This window comes from Mchenga conophoros, linkage group LG18 (genome assembly GCF_057382185.1).
Source record: "Mchenga conophoros isolate Kocher_MC1m ecotype Shallow Benthic linkage group LG18, M_conophoros_male_GT1.1, whole genome shotgun sequence".
Classification (NCBI taxonomy): domain Eukaryota; kingdom Metazoa; phylum Chordata; class Actinopteri; order Cichliformes; family Cichlidae; genus Mchenga; species Mchenga conophoros.
The window spans coordinates 27,176,278-27,196,371 of record NC_140543.1 but is presented as its reverse complement, the minus strand read 5'-3'; the positions used below and the strand labels follow the sequence as shown (position 1 = coordinate 27,196,371).

Here is a 20,094-nt window from a genome sequence, read left to right as displayed (position 1 = left end):
GACTCCAGGTCTCATGTGACAGTGTCCTGCATATTTTAGATTTTAGATTGCACCCTGGGTCAACACACCTGAATCAAATGTGTTTTTTACCAGGCCTCTGGAGAACTTCAAAACATGTTGAGGTAATTTAGCAATTTGAATCAGCTGTGTTGGATCAAGGACACATCTAAAAGCTGCAGGACACCGGCCATTGAGGCCTGGAGTTCCCCCACCACTGCCTCAAACTCAGTCATAAGAAAAGACTGTACACAAACAGGATAGGAAAACCAAACGGTGTCATAAAGGCATAACTCGATGTCAACTATTTATTAGATGTTACACTGAAACAACAGCAAAAAAGAAAGAAAGAAATGTAAACAACATTTCTGGAAACAGTCATAACTAAGCAACCACAAGTGAACACTTAACTGTTACTGGTATTTAGACAAAGTGTAACTGTTTAATATGTGCACCATTATTCATTTCAGTGACTTCCAGAGTAATGAAAACAAACAAGCAAAAAAAAAAAAACAAACGACTACTATTCGCAAAAAGTAGGTGATATCACAGTTCAATTAGTATTCATGAGGGTTTTTTTCTTCACAGCAGAGGGTCAAAGTCATAACATCAATCTCCATAAAGTGATAATTAGGTGTCAGCATATAGCGGTGGGGGAGGAAGAAGTTCCAGCTCTGTGAAGTCAACTTCTTGTTCACTGTCAAGAAGAACACAGGGCATTACAACAGTTTATGAGAAAGGGTTAGGTAAGATGTTTTTTTCTAAGTATTACAGTACATGCTTCTATGGGTACTCAGTTTAATGTTTGTCATAATAACAAAGTTAGGCTTTCTGATCAGAAGGAAACAGGAGACACTTACGGATATGGAGGCTCCTCAACCGCACTCAAGAAGTCTAGATAAAGACGAACAGATAAAAGTGTCACATCAGCTTTGAACAACCAGCAACGCAAAATAACTAACAGCAGCATGACTCCAGGTCATTTAAAGCAGATAAAGGTTTCTCAAGTTATTTTCCATTAGGGAAAAAGTCTCCCGTGTTTAGCTTCACCATTATCAGTGAGGGCGACATGTGGTGACAACAGTGGAGCCATGGCAGAGAATGGGAGGGGAAAAACAAAACAACACACCACTTACTCTGAGGTTCATGGCTAAACAGGACACAAGAAGAGGAAAGAACAGTGCTGTTGAATATAAAGACAAGCAGCTAGAAACATGACAAGTTTGCATAAATAGTGTCTGAGGTTAAAGGTTACAAAAATAAAACCTTGTAAACTTTGCTCCATCATCATCATCATCATCATCATCATCATCATCATGGACATCACCAAGTTCATCTTTGGTCTGGTGAAAGAAGACTGCCAACTTCTGCAGGGCTTCATGCTTAATTCTGAAGAGCAGAAGTAATGTTGCAAAATTAGTTGTTTTATTTTGTCCAGCTTCCAAATTCTTCCACGGAAACAAGACTGTGCAGGGTGAGTAGAACCCAACACAACACCTCCCTGAAGCAGAGCTTTTTATTAAAGGCTACTTTTTGTACTTCCTGGAACAGAAGACAAAACGTTTTATCAAATTTGTATTGGCCTGAGGTTTCAAAGTAAAAGCCTGGTTATAAAAGGCTCAAAAAGCTTCCTTCAGCTAAGGTAAAAGCCTTCAAGGCAATGCTATCAAAGTCAATTTTTGTAATTTAGTTTTAGGCTTAACCTAAACTCAGTGTTCCATAAAAAAGAAGAAAACTTATGTTACAAATCCACAGTTTAAAAAACAAACAAAAAACAAACAAAAATTAATAGTGGCGATCCTTTGTGTATTAGTAAGATGTTGATAAGTAGGTTAAATAAAACAGCAAGCGTTGGTTATTTAACCATTTCTGCCACTTAGGATTTAAAATATCCCAATATTTTGGACTTCAAGCTTTGCTCACTTAGACAATCAGCAGCTTTTCTCTCTTCTGATTAATTCTTTCGCTTAAATTTCAAGTAAATTGGCCAATATTTTACCAGCTGGCGCCCTCCCTTTGTCGGATGTGATTACAAATTGAATAGCTTTTAGATTTATACAGTTGCTCGCACAAAAGAATAAACTGGAATACCTCACAGATGATTATAATTGGAGTTTTTAATCATTTTGTAAAAGAAAATGATGCCAATCAAGAAAAATCATACACAAGTAACAGGTTAACAAAAAGAGAACCCAGCAGTTAGCCGGTTTCTCGGTTTGGTGATTCGCCTTTCTCGGGCAGACTGTTAATCAGCTAAGATTTTTAAGTTTATCATCCAGTGTGGCAATGATAGTCTTTAGTCGCTCCTGTAATCAGTGGAGGTCTCTAGAAACACTCCCTGTATCGCTACAGCTTCAAGGACCTTGTAAAATGTGTCCCAATATTGTTTTTGCTCCTCTTCCACCTTTAATATTTACCTGCTCATTAACACAGTAAGTGATCATAAATTAGTCCACAACACAGTATATATTAGGGGTGCAACGATACACAAAATTCCCGGTTCGGTTCGATACTTTGGTGTCACGGTTCGATATTTTTTCGATACAAAAAAAATGTTCATGCCTTTTTAATTTGTCATTTATTAAAATTATAAATATATATTTTAACTCAAAAGTACAGTTTTTAAATTTAACCCTAACCCTTGTGCATGTTTTTTATTTTGACAGCGAATGCGCACCTGCGGACCACTTATGTGCAGCCCTGGTTATTTAGCTCATCATATTGCAGCCACAGAAATTCTTTTGTCCATGAAACCATAAAGCTGCACTTTCTTTTTGCCTTATAGTCTGATTTGTCATAACTTCTCCGTTTTGTGGTAAGCTTTTCTTTGGCTGTCACTTCTTCACCCTGACCTGTCTTATTTGGCTCAGCAGAACTAAAATATATATCTGTCTGTGAAGGTTCTCAGTCATCCAGGTCATCGTAGTCAAATATAAATCCTGCTGCTTTTACACACTCACTCACATAAGCTCAGCGATTCTCTGCGCGATCAACCTCTCACATGTTTAAGCTTGCTGCGGGAGATTTCACTTGTCATGTTTGCATAGTAAGCTAACAATTAATAAGACGATGTCAGAGGAATTGGTGCACAAATTATCATCACTCACAGATCAGTGCTGTCGCTCTCTATACACAGTTTGCACGATTGCAAAGTGAAAGCAAAAAAACAAGCGCAAATTCAAACGCGATTTCAGTATGTCACATATTGACAGTGGCTCACCGATGCCAATGACATAATTACCCAGCTACATTTCTGAAAGAATGCAAAAGCATTGACATATATTTTTCCTACAATAGCCCGACGGGCAGGGAAGAGATAGATTTTGGTAGCCCGACTGAAAAGATCGCTAGCTCCGGGACGTCGGGCTAGCGATATTGCGAGCCCTGTATCTGATTGAGGAATCACTCATCTTTGGAAAAGAGAGTTTATTACAGAGAAATGGCTCTTTCCAAAATAAAAGCTATACTATCCGCTTCTTCTGGGCTATATTCTCAGCAGCATATTAAACACATAAGGAGAATCATGTGCTAACAGCTGTCTAAATGACTCGGCTAAAGTTAGTAGCATGCTTGCTTGTTTTTTTTCTGCTTCCACTTGTCTTTGCACTAGGATGATGTCGGCGTAAATGTGGAGTCATATTCGTTGTGTTCCCACTAGTGCTTTCAGGTTAATCTCGTTGAAATGACCTTAACGCCACAACACGGCAAATCTCCGTTAACGAGCTACCGCCAATCGCCCCGTGCATGGGGCTAGATGGCCAACATGTTAACGAGCTAACTGCGCTAACACACTAGCTCCCACCCATGTAATTGAGCATTGCATGGCAAACATACTGTTTTACTTTAGTCCATGACTCGCTTACCTTCAGGGTCATATGTCACATGAAAACCAAAATAATTCCAAACGCCAGATCTGAATGAGGGTGGGGGGGGGGGGGGGGGGGGGGGGGGTCCATGTTGCAAGGAGAGCTTAACTTCTGTCTCGCTAGCTTGCCCTGCGCTCTTCCTTCTGACGATGCTGTCTGTGTTTCGACTACTCCGCCTAGGCTGCACTGTCGAGCCTAGGCGGAGTAGTCGAACGCAGATTCACTGAGCGCTCAACACAGACAGCATCGTCAGAAGGAAAGTTGATAAAATAAATTAAATTTTGTATTGTTCGATACATATGCGTACCGAACCGAAAGCACTGTATCGAACGGTTCAATATCGATACGAATATCGTTGCACCCCTAGTATATATACCCTTGCTAAGAAGCAGTGCAGTAATGTTTATGAAGGGTTTGAAAGGGAAATAATGCGTCTGCTCTGACATCCGTGTTTGAGACTTACTGCGAGTGCAGGTCATCCAAGTTGGCGTCATTTGGTGTGTTCTGGGCACCAGCATGAACACATGCTGACAAAGTGAACAAATGAAGGGCAGAGGTGTAAGCGGAAGGGCGAGACAGGAACGGGGTTAGTTAAAATGCAGACTGAAGAGGAAGGAAGTAAGAAAAACATATGGTAAAAGTGCACATCAAAGCCCTGCTGCAGTCTGCCATTGCATAAAACAACCAGAGTTCCCTTTAAACAGGAGAGGGTGGGGGTGTGGGTAGGCATCTTCTGTTGGCCCATTTCAACTTCAAAAAGACGGGACATAAAAATGTACTCACACGTCTCGGGCACTGAAGCCGTCTGCTGAGAAAAGCTGCTACCCAAATTGAAGAGAAAGAATATTTAATGTTCATTTGTCATTTTTAGAAGTGACACTGATCAAAAAGCTGCTTTGAATAAATGCCAAACATCTTACTGGCTCTCACTGAATGGTGAGAGGGTCTCATCTTCATAGGCCCACTCCTCGCTGTCATCTGTGACTGTGTGAAGAAGGAAAAAGGAATAAAACAAACAATGAAGCCTGACAAGCATGCTAATGAAAGCCCATGAATTCCATCAGTATCATAAAATAACACCCGGCCGTAAAGCAGATGACAGCAGTTAAGTGATGCAGGCTGGGATCCAGCCTAAGTTTCAGTCATACAGAGCCTCCTGAAACTTACAACTGCTTGTTAGAAAAGGCTGGTTTGAGGATCTGAAAAACAAAGAAAAAAGTGAATCATGGCACTGTTTTGTTTTGTTTTTAATTGAGAAACTAAAAATTTGATCAGTGTGCTACCCAGTACCTGCTTCCAATACTTATGTTATCTCCCTCCACGTTGCCTCCTCGCCCTGCTGCTTGAGCCTTCTTGCCGAGTTCCAGCATCTCCTTGATATTTAGCTCCACATTCATCACTGAAATATAACCATCTGCAAGGAGAGAGCAGCAAAGTAATGACACCAAATGTGGAAACACTCCTGTTGTATCAACATCTGTTGTATCCATGCTATGTTTTTAAAGTCCAGATGCTATTAAGCCATTCTTATTTCACACTTACAAATAACACAAAAGTGAACTCACACTTGTTGTTGGCGTCTCGGGCCAACCATTTGCCTTTGGGGCAGTTGGTGGTGCGGATAATGCTGACCGTGTCCCCGCTCTTCACAGGCAGATCATTCTTGCGGACTTTACTGGCCACCATCACCTTGGCATGGTACATCGGCTCTTCGTCCCCCGTCACCTACGAGGTCACGTAAAAGACTGTATGTAAACAATGACGTTAGAGTTTTAAGGTTCAATATTAACATTTTGACCACTGCCCTGTCTTTTTTCTTTTTGGGTGGACGGAGGCTGGAGTGCCAATTAATCTGCTAATGTTTGCAAGCTTGGAGAGCAAGCTGCATTCATAAACCCTGCGGCTGCAACACACACACACACACTATTGCTAAGATTACAAAGCACTTACTCATCGGCTTCAGCTGTCGGTGTCTGAACACCTGTAAAATCGACTTAGCCACTCAGAGTTGTTATGAGCAAGTGAACTATCCACAGCAGTGAAAACTGTTTTTTCTACCAGGTTGTAAACAAGCTTTTTAATGCTGTAAAGTTGGACATTTTAACACGAGACTATGGGGATTCCTACAGGTACTGGAGTTTTTAACACTTTCTGCATTGGTTTCATTTTCAGAAGCTGTCCTTGGATGTCACACACTCACAGGCTGGCAAACTGAAAACAAATATTTGTTTTGTTGTATTCATAAAGACTTGAAATTAGACTTCTAGTTAGTGAAATTGATCACATCAGGAACACATTTACTGAGGTTATACATGAAAGGATTTTTTATTTTTATTTCCAGAAAACACAGGTGTCACCCTCTGCTGGCTATTAGAAAGAAAGGTATATGGTACTTTTTCAGACCCTAAAGCCACATCCATCTGTTATACATTATAGGAGTCACATCTTAGCAATGAGCTGCACTGTCTTACAAATACCTAAGCAGCAAAAAAAGTAAAGCACAAAAATGTTTTACATCTCTGAAGAGATGCTGCACTGATTCTATGTTTGAAGTTTTATTAAAAAAAAAAACCCTAAAAATTCAGGAAGTAACATTTCCCAACTGTGACTTAGAAAAGCTGAATAAACAGTAACCAAAGGAAACTAAAATCAAAAGTCATCATCTCAAAACAAATCACCCCCTTACTTTGAACTTCTTTTTCATTTCATTTTCCTTCTTCTCCCTCTCTTTTTGCTCCTTTTTTTCCTTTTCCAATCGTTGTTTCTCCCGCTTCTTCTGTTCTTTATGGTCGGCGGGGTTGGGAGTGTTCATCATGCTAAGAAAAATGTGAAAAAAGGGATTTGAGTAGCTTGTTTTTTAAATCACATGTTAAGTAAAAAGATTTACATGTCTGACATACCTGTGCATATGATTATGTGCCAAATGTTCACCCGATACACAAACCCTGCAGTTTGATAACCATAGGAAGGGAATGGATGTCACAGTGTCAATAACAGAACAAAGGTATTATGTTTACGAGAAGGGAAGGAGGGAATGAAAGACAGGAAAAAAGAAAAAGCATACCATGGATTCTTTTGCCTTTTAACACATGACTCCTTTTGAGAAAAAACCCAAAAAAGACAACACTAGATACAAAAATACACAGTAAAATACACTTTTTAAAGTTGCTAAGATGATTATATACTCCGATTTAAAAATGAGTTACCTTTGGCTGGTGGTCCACGTATGGATCTGTAAAAAGCAAAAGCAAACAGTGATTATAAATGAGAATAAATATCTGCAAATGGTTTTATTTTAAGAATAAAATGTGTGTGAAGTACTTACTCTTCAGTCCGCCTTTTCTTTTGGTGGAGTTTTGGCTCAAAGTGAATTTGTTCATATTCTCAACATCTTCATATATGTTAGTATACGTTTCATAGTAACTGTCCTGTTGATGTCCACTGTAAGGGGAAAGTATAAACAGCACACTGTTATATGAAGAAGGAAAAAAAAACTGATTCCAGTTACTATAAAACTTACCATGAGTGGCTACTAAGCTCTCTTTCCTCTGGGAAAGACTGACACTCAGCAACTCCCACATCAGTTTCATCAGACGGAGATTTAGGAAAAGAATCGACAAGCACCTCTTTGCTCTGGGACCTCTGCTGTGGTATAGCAGGCTCTGGGAACTCCAACAAGTTTATTGGTTCAGAGAAGCTGGCTGGATCAAGGGGTATTATGTTTTCACTTCCAAGGTTCAGATCTTGGATGATGGAGCTCACACGAGGCCCCACAGGATCGTGCGCTGACAAGTCAGCTTGTGGATGCTCAGCGTCGACAGCTGTGTGAGGGTTAGCGCCGACTAAGTCTAAGGCCTCCAGTTCTAGTGCAGCAACATCAACACCTCCACTTTCTGCTGTTTCCATCTCTGTATTTTCAAAGTCTGGAAACTCTGGGGCATCCAGCAGAGGGTTGGAGACGGGTGGGTGCTCAGACTCTGCTTGGCTAACGTTTGGTGACACCACTATAATAAGAAAGTAAAAGCAGTATTTGAACAGATGTTAGGCCTCACCACAAAAAGAGGAATAATGTGAACTGCAGAGAGGATAATGCTAAGTCACTGATGACTAAGCACATGAACTGTGGCCACAGAACTGAAGATGCAAAAAGAGGAAAAAGAAGAAGAAATGAAACATTAATCTCTATAAATAGACTGATAGCCTTTTCCAACAGGCATCTGTTTAACCTGAGATGTTATTAGGAGTACTGCTAATAAATAATCATTCTAACTGACGCTATATAGACAGCAGCTGATGTTAAAACCTAAAATAAAATAAAACCTACATTTTCCTATTTTTCCAACATTAATCAGGTTTTTCTTAAGATCAAGAAACCTTTTGTTGTCAACTATGTTTTCTAATATGACTGATCGCAGCCCAAGTAATTTGTCAGATTATTCTGACACCTAATGCGCAGTTTGAGATGCAGGTAAACGGTCTATGTGACAGCAAGAGAGGACAGAATTTGCTAAAACGCATCAGCTAACCTTCGCTGACATTTTCTAATAGGTTTTTAACGCAAATCTATTCTCTGCTATTGCTCCCAGTGGCCATGTCTGTAGACTTCGTGAGACTCTCATACCAGTAAACAGAGGCGCATGGTAATAGCTGAGATCTACTAATGGAGGTCTGAGGGGCTTTGCCGGCACTGGCCCCAGTGTTCTCAGATCAGGCAGAGGCTTCTTTAGTGGGACACATGGTGGATGAAGTTCAACAGTCTTCACTGGCATATTTTCAGATTTCTCTCTGCCAAGCTGCTTATCCAGTGCCGATTCTTGAGGGGGAAAAGTATTAAATATGAATAGTATTAGCAATGTATATAAAAATTTATGTTATAACATTAACACACATGATGAAACTGCAGATTTTGACATTTGTCACTCTGCATATAGCTTACTGCATAAAGCGTTGTTGGTTTTGAAGAAAGGCCGGGCTGAGATACAAGCCAGATGTGAAAGACACACTGGTGGGGGGGTGGGCAGATCAGCGGTCCTCGGTGGTGGAGTAAACTCCTTGCCTGTGTTGTCAGGGGAATGCAAGCTCTTGGGTTTGGAAGAGATCAACATGTTTCGGCATGAGAATTTCTTCTTGGCCCTCTCCAAAGTGCTCATAATTTTATTGTCAGAATCGACTGTGGTCTCTGCTGAAGGAGGGGTGACTGGGACATCTGGACTGGAGAGGGGGTATTCACTGTTTGATTGGTCACTTTGGAGTGAAGCCCCATCCTCTGTGGTTTGTTTTTCCACTGATGGCAACTCACCAGGAGCGCTACACGGTCTGGTGGTCAAATCACCATATGTGGGCTCATCTCCGCTTTCCGCACTGACCTTTGATGCTTTGACTGATTTGAATGGAAGCAGCAAAGCCTTCTTCTTGACTTTAGTTTGTGGCAAGGCTTCCTTCCCCAACTCTGGTTCGGGTTTGTACTCTCTCCTGAATGGTGTTTCTGTCTTCTGATCTTTTGCGGGCAGGACAGGAAGCACCAGCGGCATGTATCGAGAATGCCTTGCTGTGCCGTCTCCATTAGTAAGCTGAGATGACAGGGAGGTCCGCTGAGGTTGCAGCGGAAAGGAAATCGGCCTCTTGCCTCCAGACAGTCGCAGTGCATCTCTGAAAATGACACGAGGAAGCGCTGGTGTCTTGTTTTCTGCAGCAGTATTAATACTGCTAACCACAGTGCAGTGACCTCCAGGTGGAAGAATCTGTTTGGGTTTTTCAGCAACAGCTGGACGGCTGGTTTTGGATTGAGCCAGGAGAGCCTCTTCCTGAAATTTGGCCCTCAGTGCTTTGAAGTTGATTGGTCCCTCCTAAATAAAATAAAAAAAAACAAAACAAAACAAAAAAAAAACGTAAGTAAAAGAAAGCACAGAAGTATAAGGGATGTTATATGGTCATTTTAACTCTTTTCCCTCATAAAGACAAGGTTTGATGCCCTCCTCTGAACCCTTAATGACGAGTGCTGACACCTCAGTATATATCTATAAAGACGTGGTGTGACAACCATTAGAAGAGTTTGTCGTTTTCCAAGGAAAGCTACATGGGCAGAGACCACCCTCACTAACCTCTGGTACAAACCCAGTCATTGTTTCTATAAGCAGGCCCGAAATATGACAGAAACTGCTCAGTTTAGAGAAAAAAAAAAAAGCTTCAAGGGTTGCTGCTGCTCGGCATTCAAGGGGTAAAGAGATAAGCCTGCAAAAATTACAAAAGACGTCTTTTCCTCATTTACTCCCCTGAAAGTGATACAGAAATAATTTTGCGTTCCATCTGTCCAACAAAATTGCTATAATTCAACAGGTAATGTTTGCATATGCTGAGAAACAGGAATGAAAATAAACTTTCTAAGTTTCCAATCCTACCTTACCTACCAATCATACAAATGACACGTGAAGGTACCTTTTTTTGGTACTTTAGAACTATTTTTCTAACTGCAGAGTTTAAAGTAGTAATCCGCTCACCTAAATTTAATGTCTCTGCTTTAAGCTTTCTTTCTTTTCCCCGAAAAAACAAAACTACACCCTTTTGGTAATTGCGAGGCTTTTTTTTTTTTCCACAAGTCGCTGGTCATTTAAAACCCAAGTGTTTGTTGGTTAATTAAGATGCTACTGAACAGATTAAGCCTTCATATATTGTTTTAATCAATAATAGATGTAGAAAATTTAAGACATCCATGTTTCTCAAAAGCGATCAAAAGGAAAAACTGCTATCACTGTGAGCACCGAAACGACTTTCATATATTTAACTGGGTTGGTCGTAAAAATGATGATTTTATTTCAAAAGTATTTTTTTCCCCGTTCTATCAGTTAAGTAAGCCATACTCGTGTGTTAGAAAGAGTAAAGCAGCAGCAGAAGCACATTAGCAGAAAGAAAAGCAATACAAGTAAATTAGCTTTCTATTTAACTGCCCTTTAGCTAATTAAACCTGCTATAAAAGCCTTGTAACTTTACCTCTTCCATTGTAGCTTCTGTCTGTCATCGCTGTTAAGGACCGAGCATTTGAAAGACGGTTTCAATTTTAATACCGAGACGCTGTTTAGTTTATTTTTTTTAAACAGCGACCTAACAGCTCTGGTTAATCACGGTGAAGGCTAAAACAAACAATTTGAAAGAGCCGCTGAATGACGCACCTGCGTGCTGCACTCGACCTACGTGCGCGTTCACGTTTCCTCGATCAACGAATCAGGAGCGTCGAAGGCGCAACGTGCGTGGATAGGGATTTATTTTGATAACGATAACTAATTTTCCACTTACAGTTTTTAATTTTAACGCATCTTCTTTTGTCCATATCAACCTCTCACCTCTCCAAGAAGATTCATGAAATTCGGTGAGGTATCGGAAAATTTCATTACATATCATAATTTAAATAAATGGATATCAACTTTGCACACAGTGAAGGTTCAGTTTCACATTTGTAAAGTATGTCATAGAAAAAGGTTGCAATAGATGATTTTAAAAAAAGACAGAGAAAAACTTTCCTAACTGTTGTAATCGCATGTGTTTACTCTTGATCAATCATTTACTGTGGCTGATCAAGGCAACAGTGTCAAGAGTCCCCTCAGGACCCCTTCAGGATCACAATATCTGATTTGCGATGTGGCTCTGAGTCTTTAGGAATCGCTGTTTATTTTCACTATGGGGACATTCCTTCGTTTACTCCTTGGTTTATGCACACTGCATCTGTTTGTCAGTTCTGACACAATTGTTGACGCATCCAGGACGCCATGGACAACAGCTAAAAACAGGTACAGTATTTTTCACCTCACCACTTCTTGCATTTACACCTTAATAGCTTTTATTTATCATATCTCATGCACAATGGGATTTACAAATGGAACTAAGATAATAATAATAATTATGTGGGTCAGGAGGGCCAGAGCTGTGAACAAACCGACACCTATCGACTGTAGACTGGGGAGCTGGTCATCTTGGACACCATGTGACTCCTGCACAGACAGAAAGGTGATTATGCTTTTTTCACTAAACATTTAAATATGATTAATGTTGTTCACAGTGCTTGGTATGGCTGGCTTGTGCAATACTTTGCTACTGCAACTTTCTTCCAAACACTGACATTTCACAGTTTGTTTTGCAAAGTAACTCAGATCACATCAGGAGAGTCAATAAAGTGGGCCGTGGCTGTACTCTGTCCCCGATGTTCCTGGAAGCTCTCTTATAACTTTATAACTCATCAATAAATATCAAATGTTGTACAATTTTAATTTTACGATTCTTCTACTATGAGCATGAATGGATGAATTCAGAGAATTTAACTCATTTTGAACTTGGTTTTAGTTCAGTTTCCGATACTTAGAGAAACCTTCACAGTTTGGTGGGACTGAGTGTACTGATGTACTCTGGAGGAGGGAGATGTGTCCCAGATCAGCCACGCCGTGTCTGGTCCCAGATTACTGCGAAGAGAGCTTCACCTGCAAAGAAACAGGTAAGGACCATCTACGACCATTCAGGCAACAAATGCTGAAGGTGATTTCTCTATGTCTTTTCACTAGCATGCATGGCATGCTGCAAGCATTTGTGTGTCAGGAAGTCAATTCTGATAAATGTGCGTCCTTACTTACTTTGTTTCTAGGGCGTTGCATCAGCCATTCGCTTCAATGTAATGGAGAGCCAGACTGTGATGATTTTTCTGATGAGGATGGATGTGAAAATGTTAACCAGAGAAACGACAAGTGTTCCACCCTCATACCGATCCCTGGTGCGGAGCGTGGCACGCAAGGGTGAATAATGTGCTGTGATGAATGCACATGCACATGTAGTTTACATCACCTATGGAAAGTTGTACAATATGTGACTTCATTAGCAGTCAGTGGCATCTCAGTGGCTACAGCCATCTTTTATATTGTCTATTGTTATGCCTTGAAACGGGCATACTGCTGTGACCCTGGTGAAAGCCACCTTTCAGTATTGTTTGGCCTGCTTGTGGCCTAAGATTTAAATGATTAAAATGCATTTATAAGGTTTTTTTGGTGCATAAAGGTAAAAAAAAATAGGTAATTTTAGCTCATTGCTAGGTGGTTGCCAGGCAACATGACACTGTACAATTTATAATTCACCCTTTATGGATATAAATGTGGTAAATTGCGGTAAAATAAAAATAATGTCATGTTTTTACAAAATATTCTAGGTGCATAAATGTGAAAAACTACCCAGCAACATTTTACCCATGCTGCTGGGTAGTTGCTAGGCAACACGATGAAGCATAATTTCTGCTATTGATTAAAACCTCAGGGGCCTAATTTTTACCTGTGCGCCAAGTTTGGTGGCTCAACTCCTGATTGTGTAGGACGAGTTGGTGGCCAAAGAAACAAACATGCAAACAGAGATTTTCTGTATTATACTAAGATTTATTTATTTATTTATTTTTTAATCACAACCAGTAGCTTGAGGAAAATGATCACTCTAAAGTTGTCCTTCCTTTTTGTTTTGGATAAAGATGTGGATTACCATTCACTGAACCATTAGCTTATTCAATTATCTGTAAACTAATTAAAGAAAAAAGAAAAAACACATGCGATGCATATCAGAAACTGACATTTTGCCTTCAAAGTAAAAGTTGCACCTTTTGAAGTTGCTATAAAATAGGACCTAAAATATAACAGCAAGTAAAAAGATTGTTAGCAGATTATTTGCGTGTGTATTTTAAAAAAGAACTCAGTTTTGCCACCTCAAGTCATAATATATTTTGTGTGAACAATAAAATGCAAAGCTGTTTCAAGACCTTATAAATAAAATAACTGCATTAAAATGACCCTGCCACAATAAAAGCATTTTTTGCTTTTTTTTTTTATGAAGGAGTTGTCAAACAATGTCAGCACGGTGGCGTTTTTGCCTCACAGCTAGAAGGTCCTGGGTTTGATTGGAGTTTGCATGTTCTCCTTATATTTGCGTGGGTGTCTCTCCAGGTTCTCCAGCTTCCTCCCACAGTCCAAAGACATGCAGGGAGTGGGGTTAGGTTAATTGGTGATTCTAAATTGCCCATAGCTGTGAATGTGACCGCGAATGGTTGCCGGTCTCTCTGTGTTGTCTAAAAGGTCCAGGGTTTACCCTGCCTCTCCCTCTATGGTAGCTGGGATAAATGTGCATCACAACCCTGATAATATTCACACCCATTGGTGATCACTTGGTAATTGGTGATCAATATTTATGTAATACGTTAATTAAGTACCTCTTCTTAAAGTTTGCTTCTGTAGTTGAGAATTGTTAAAAGACATATTTTTTTACTTTGCTGTAAAACTGTGACTATTTCACTCCACCATCTATTTTTCCAGGGTCACAGGGGCACTAGAGCTTCTCCTAGCAGTCATAGGATGAAAAGCAAGGTATACATAACATAGAGAGATAGACAGCCTTTCATATTCCCACTTGTGGACAATAAACCTATCCCTTACTCTGGACTGTGAGAGGAAGCTGGAGCACCCAGAGAGAACCTATGCTGGCATGGGTGACATGCAAACTCCACACAGAAACATCTGCCTGAATTTTAACCCAGGACCCTCTTACTGACAGGCACCCCTGTGACCCCCCCAAAACAAAATACTTTGCTCCAGAAACAGTTTTAGCTCCAAAATGCCGGTCCAATTGAACCTTTGATATGCATTTATATCACACTATTTCTTTGTCTTGAAAAAGGATAAATCTGTATCTGAATGTAATTTCTTAATTTGCACTGTTCTTCTTTCTTGTAGCTATAATGTTTTAAGTGGAGAATTAATGGATCATGTACTTGACCCAAGATATTTTGGAGGAGAGTGTGAATATGTCTATAATGGCGAATGGAGAAAATTCACGTATGATGCATTCTGCGAGAACCTGCACTACAATGAAGATGAAAAAAACTACAGAAAACCATACAACTACCATACTTACCATTTTATGGTACTGTAATGTTCTGATTTTTCGTTTTATTTTATTCTACAAAAATATTTTAACGTATCTAACCTGTTACAGGCCCAAGCATCATCAAAGGGCTCTTCTGAATATTTTGATGACATGCTGAGCCTGCTGAAAGCAAGGAAAACAGTGTCATCGTCCAAAAGTGGCTTCACATTTGGAATCTCCCGTGTGGAAGTGGGACTGGGTGGCAGCAGTGAAAATACATTTCTCAATAACATAACACAGTTTGAAAGCCAGGTATATTCTTTTCACCCGAATATTAAAATGTTTTAAATGAAAACAATTACTGTTGATATTGTTGTTAAAATATATTAATGTTCATTATTTGAAATCACTGCTAATTCGTTTTTAATTTAGCATTAAATAATTTAGAGTTAAATAGCTTACGGTATTTCTAGCTACTGAGGCTACCAGCAAATAATTAACCTATGGCTAACTAGATTGTTTATAAGAGGTCACATTCAATCCAACTGGCTTGAGCTAGCTAGCTCAACAGGTACCTTAAGCTAAGAACTCTACCTAGCATTAGCTTCAGTGGTCAAACAAGAATATAGTGTCAGCAAGATTGTACAGTACTGTGTGGAACTATTGAGCTCCTCTTCACTTCTTTATATTTTGGGATTAAAATGGTAAATATGTCAATTAAATGTATACAATTCAAATCAGTCTGAAAGTCAAGATTTGGTATGACTACCATTTGCTCTTTAACATAGTCTAAACTCTCTAAGCAAGATGTCTTTGAGTAGTTTTCAGGAATAGTTCCAGGCTTCTGGAAGGACGTTCAAAGGAAAATGATCAAAATTATCCCACACTGCTTCAGTGATGTTAATGTTGAGGCAGGCATGCTGTCAGGATTCTGGTTTTTAATGGACCAAAGTAGTTTGGGCTGATCCTCATAATTAGAGAAGCACACGCATGTACAAATTAAGAAAACAATTCAAAAGCTATCATTATTATTTTTGGCTGTGATCTGTGAAGACCAAAGTAAGCGTTCCATTCATTTAAATGTGAGATCCAAAGTGTAATTAAGGAAATGTCATCTTATCCATATGGTTTCTGTCATATTGGTGAGACAAGGCAAGAAAAAAAAGAGACGGAGTGGTGCACTCTTTGAACCATGAAATTGTTACTTAGGTCAATGTGAAACTGTCTCTTGTGACTGGTCAGAATTCACATATGTTATTATGTTATGTTATATTAAGACTGTGTGTTTGGGATCATTGTCATGCTGAACAATGAACCTGTTACCTATCAGATGCTTCCCAGATGGTATTGTGTGGTAGCTCAAAATATGAAAGTACTCGTCTGTGTTCATAGTTCCATCAATTTCAACAAGATCCAAATGGATCTAGTGAAGACGCATCTTTCAGCTCCGCCTATTTTGCTGGATTTTTCTATTTCTTGGGAAGATAACTTTCAGACATCGTTCATCTGTGTAGACTTCTTCCTCTAGTTTTTTTTTTTTTAAGGACAAACTGAAAAAGTTATCAGCTAAAAGCACTTTGGCAATCACCTGATTAGTAAAAAAAACCAACAACACTATTTTATGTTCAACCACAAGGTTCAATGGAGCACCTTGGGTTCAAGTCTGGCCCAGACCCCTTTGCCACAGAAACAAAATATAAAGAACTGAAGGGTGGCACATTTTGTTTCTTTGTATATTTGTTGTTTCACATTCAAAGTGCAAAATCTAGTTGTTATATTGTTTTTTCCCCCTCAGGATTTAGGTTTCATTTGGCTTAATTCAGAAGTGCAAACCGCTCGCTTCAAGATGAGAACTAATAAGCTGATGCTTCATGAAGATTTCTATGTTTCACTCATGGAGCTCCCAGAGGAATACGACTTTGGGATGTACTCTCGCTTCTTCAACACATTTGGCACCCACTATATCACAGAGGGAACTATGGGTGGAACCGTGGAACATGTCGTGATTGTCAACAAAACAACACTGAGAAACCTAGGTACTGGAGTTTTCCATTTTGTAATCAGAGTACCCTACCACATTATCACATGCGATGTAAAGTAACCCTTGTTTTGTGTTTTCCCCAATGTTTACAGATATTAACGCTGATGAAGCTGGTTCATGCTTTGGTGCCTCGTTTGGTTTGAGTATTCCAGTTGGCAGCAGTGCAGCAATAGAGCCCAAGCTGTCAGGGAAATTATGCAACAAAGACGGACATTTCAATGAAGGTGAAAAATGGAAATTCTGTCTTTATCTAAATTAACTAGTTAAATTGCTTTATTTGTAACTTTTTTTCATTTCTTACAAAAACAGGGTTATAGTTTCTTTTGATTTGTTTTTGTATGCACAGATAGAAGAGGTAGTTCAGCTTTTATTGAGGACGTTGTCACAAAAGTAAGCGGAGGAATCACAGACAGCAGCGCTGGTCTGAACGCCATCAGGAACCCTGACATGTACCGGAAGTGGGGGTTCTCTCTTAAATATAACCCAGCACTCATTGATTATGAGGTAACTCAGTAAAGTTAAATTATGTATGAATCAAGATGAATTATATATCTTGCTCTTCAACAAATGTTATAAATCTGAGTGTCATTTCTCTCAACACACTGCTGACATCTTCTTGTAATGAACTTTCCTCTTTCTTCTCGTCCTGTCTCTGTCCCACATGCCCTGTAAACTAGATCATGCCGATTCATGAGCTTGTACGTAGCAGCACAGCTGCTGACCACGTAGGTGACAGACTGGCCAACTTGCAGCGAGCCATTGATGAGTATCTGCAGCAGTTTAACCCGTGCCGCTGTGCCCCCTGCAGCAACAATGGGATTCCTGTCCTCTCAGGCACGTCTTGTAATTGCATGTGTAGTTCAGGCTACCAGGGGTACGCCTGCGAAAAGACCAACCGAAGAGGTGAGAAGAAGAAACAGGAACAAGCTGAACATGTTCAAATCACACACAGTATTTCAAAAGACATTAGAAACAAGTAAAAATACAACTGTGACAAATATTGTAGTCGTAATTTTTTAACATTCAGCAGACAAGCTTCACTTGTATATGACCAGTGTTGGTCAAGTAACTTGAAAATAGTAATTAGTTACTAATTACGGATTACTTCGTCGAGAACGTAATCCTGTTACTTTACTGATTACTTATTTTCAAAAGTAATTAGTTACTTTATTGCCTAGTTACTTTTTTAAAAACATGATACACAACTGAATAAAGCAACCGACCTTTCAGCCCAATTCTATTTTCTGAATAATCCATCATATAAAACTGAATCAAATGAAAAAGTCTCTTTTAAAACCTTGTTTTATTAGTTTTAATCTTTTAACTTTATGCACATTGCATCAAGCAAAAATTAAATTATATATAACATTATTTGATTTGAAGGAATTTGTTTAACATTTAAACCTATTTTCTGCATATTCCATCATATAAAATAAATTTTTTGTGTTTACACTCACTCTTTCAAATAGATGCAAGTAAAACACAGCAAAAAATAAATAAAATCAAAGAATTAGTAGCACTAAGTCCTGTTGCTCCTGAATCTATGTTCACCTGTTTAGCAGGAGAAACAAACACAAACAAAGGACTAGAACAGCAACCTGGACATCGTAGAAATTAATTTGAGAAACTAAACTGAAACTAGAACACAAATGAATAACAAAATACAATAAAACTTAAACACTGGGTCACACGACCCAGTACTGTGACTGTTGTGTGGCTCCATGGTGTAGTGGTTAACACATTCACCGTAAAATCCAAAAGCTCCCTGGTTCCAGAAGGGAAGCAAACACAAACCCAGCCTCAGGAGGATCACAAGGTAATGTGCGCTTAGTGCCAGTCATCAAGCCCAGTTAGATGGCAGGGTTGTATCAGGAAGAGCATAAGGCACGCGATCTTTGCCAAATCAAAATGTGTGGCTCCATCTGCTGTAGTGGCCCCTTGGAAAAAAGGGAGCGGCTCCTCTTTACTGCAGACTGTTGCCTTTTGTAGCCCAAAGCAACATAATAGCTGAGCTAGAATGAACCGACTGCGGTGATAGTTCTCCACTGATTCATATTCAAATAGTCATCTAATCTGTTGTTAGTGAAACTCAAAAATTTAGCTGTTAATGGATCTACACCCTACAGTTCATAATCGACACCTTTAATTTTTATCAACAGAAACCAAGGCAGATGGATCGTGGTCCTGCTGGGGGGCCTGGTCACCCTGTACATCGAGGAGGAAGACCAGGACACGAGTGTGTAATAATCCTCCACCTCAGAATGGCGGAGCCACCTGCTTGGGCTCTGCTTCTCAGACTTGGCCCTGTTAAACACAAGTTTCTTTCAGATTGCTGAGTGAAGATGTGTTAACTACTTAGTGAGCATTTTTTGTATTCCTTTGGAAACATTAAAGTGCTCAAAAATAAAAGAGAAAATTGGAATTTCTGTATTTTTCCGAATAAATGTATGTTCATGCAGATTTTGTGTCCAGTCTTTGTACCTGGCCATTTTCACAGGAAGGCTTTATTGTTTGCTGAGCCACTTAACACTGACCTGAGTCATGTAAGCAAAAAAAGACACCTAACTCAAGGGATGAAACGATATTAAAATTTAGGATGAAAGAACAAATTTTAAATGATAAATTAGGCACCCTACTGTTACTGGCAGCCTGTCACAAAAACATTAATTTGTTCTCTTTTCTTTTGTTTAATTATTTTTCAATTTGATGAAGAATATCAAAGACAACACAAGTTGAGAGGCATAAAATGGTATTTTTGCACCAACAAGCTGATTCCCAAAGAGTCTTTAGCTGAAAAATTGCCATAGCTTGCCACAGTGTGCAGTGTGTCAATAAAAAATTTGAGGAAACTAAACAAGTGGAGGAAAAATGAAAAAGTAACTTGCCTAAAAGACCATCTACAGCAAATGAAAAGTATCTGAAAGACATTTGATCCTCACCAATGAGAAATGGTTGTTAAGACTGTCCAAACTCTGTTTTTGCCTTACATACTGTATTTATTATGATCCTTTCATACGTTTCAATAAATCTCTGCACGTATTTTCCACTGTGGGGTGTTTTTTGGCTCAGGAGGTAGAAGCAGATCATCTACCAAATGGAAGGCTGGGAGTTTGATCCTGGACTGCTCCAGCCTGCATGCCAAAGTATCCTTGGACAAAATGCTGCACCCCAAATTATTCCAAATGGTTCCATTTGAGTGTTAATGTTTGTGAGTGTTAGCCGTAGAGAAAAGTGCTTTCATGAATGGATGAATGAGACATGTTGTAAAAAGCTTTTTGAGCGCTCAAGTATGGCAAAAATAAATAAATATATATA

At 39.3% G+C, this 20,094-nt stretch overlaps 2 protein-coding genes across 7 annotated transcripts; one reads left to right on the top strand and one right to left on the bottom strand.

Moving 5' to 3' along the window:
• Nucleotides 1-295: 295 nt before the first annotated feature.
• On the bottom strand, nt 296-11,047 carry LOC146554028 (uncharacterized). 6 transcript variants are annotated; one of them, XM_085254993.1, is made up of 19 exons: nt 10,851-11,047; nt 8,800-9,709; nt 8,485-8,676; nt 7,384-7,867; nt 7,189-7,304; nt 7,070-7,095; nt 6,928-6,989; nt 6,764-6,808; nt 6,550-6,679; nt 5,429-5,588; nt 5,154-5,277; nt 5,031-5,062; nt 4,784-4,847; nt 4,647-4,684; nt 4,327-4,390; nt 1,264-1,386; nt 1,134-1,180; nt 858-891; nt 296-694 (listed from the first exon to the last, which is right to left on the bottom strand). In XM_085254993.1, exons 1-19 carry the CDS (start codon nt 10,857-10,859, stop codon nt 628-630), a joined length of 2,727 nt encoding a protein of 908 aa, XP_085111119.1. In that variant the 5' UTR covers nt 10,860-11,047; the 3' UTR covers nt 296-627. The 6 variants fall into 6 exon arrangements, with proteins under 6 accessions (XP_085111119.1, XP_085111121.1, XP_085111123.1 ...); XM_085254995.1 differs by having other exon boundaries at nt 4,647-4,681; XM_085254997.1 differs by having other exon boundaries at nt 1,134-1,147; nt 10,851-11,046.
• A 389-nt stretch (nt 11,048-11,436) lies between these two features.
• c8a (complement component 8, alpha polypeptide) lies at nt 11,437-19,237 on the top strand. The gene is made up of 11 exons (XM_085255000.1): nt 11,437-11,644; nt 11,768-11,861; nt 12,195-12,342; nt 12,490-12,637; nt 14,606-14,795; nt 14,868-15,050; nt 16,534-16,774; nt 16,872-17,003; nt 17,126-17,283; nt 17,457-17,682; nt 18,939-19,237. The coding sequence occupies exons 1-11, from the start codon at nt 11,535-11,537 to the stop codon at nt 19,088-19,090; spliced, it is 1,782 nt and encodes a 593-aa protein (XP_085111126.1). The 5' UTR covers nt 11,437-11,534; the 3' UTR covers nt 19,091-19,237.
• Nucleotides 19,238-20,094: the final 857 nt, after the last annotated feature.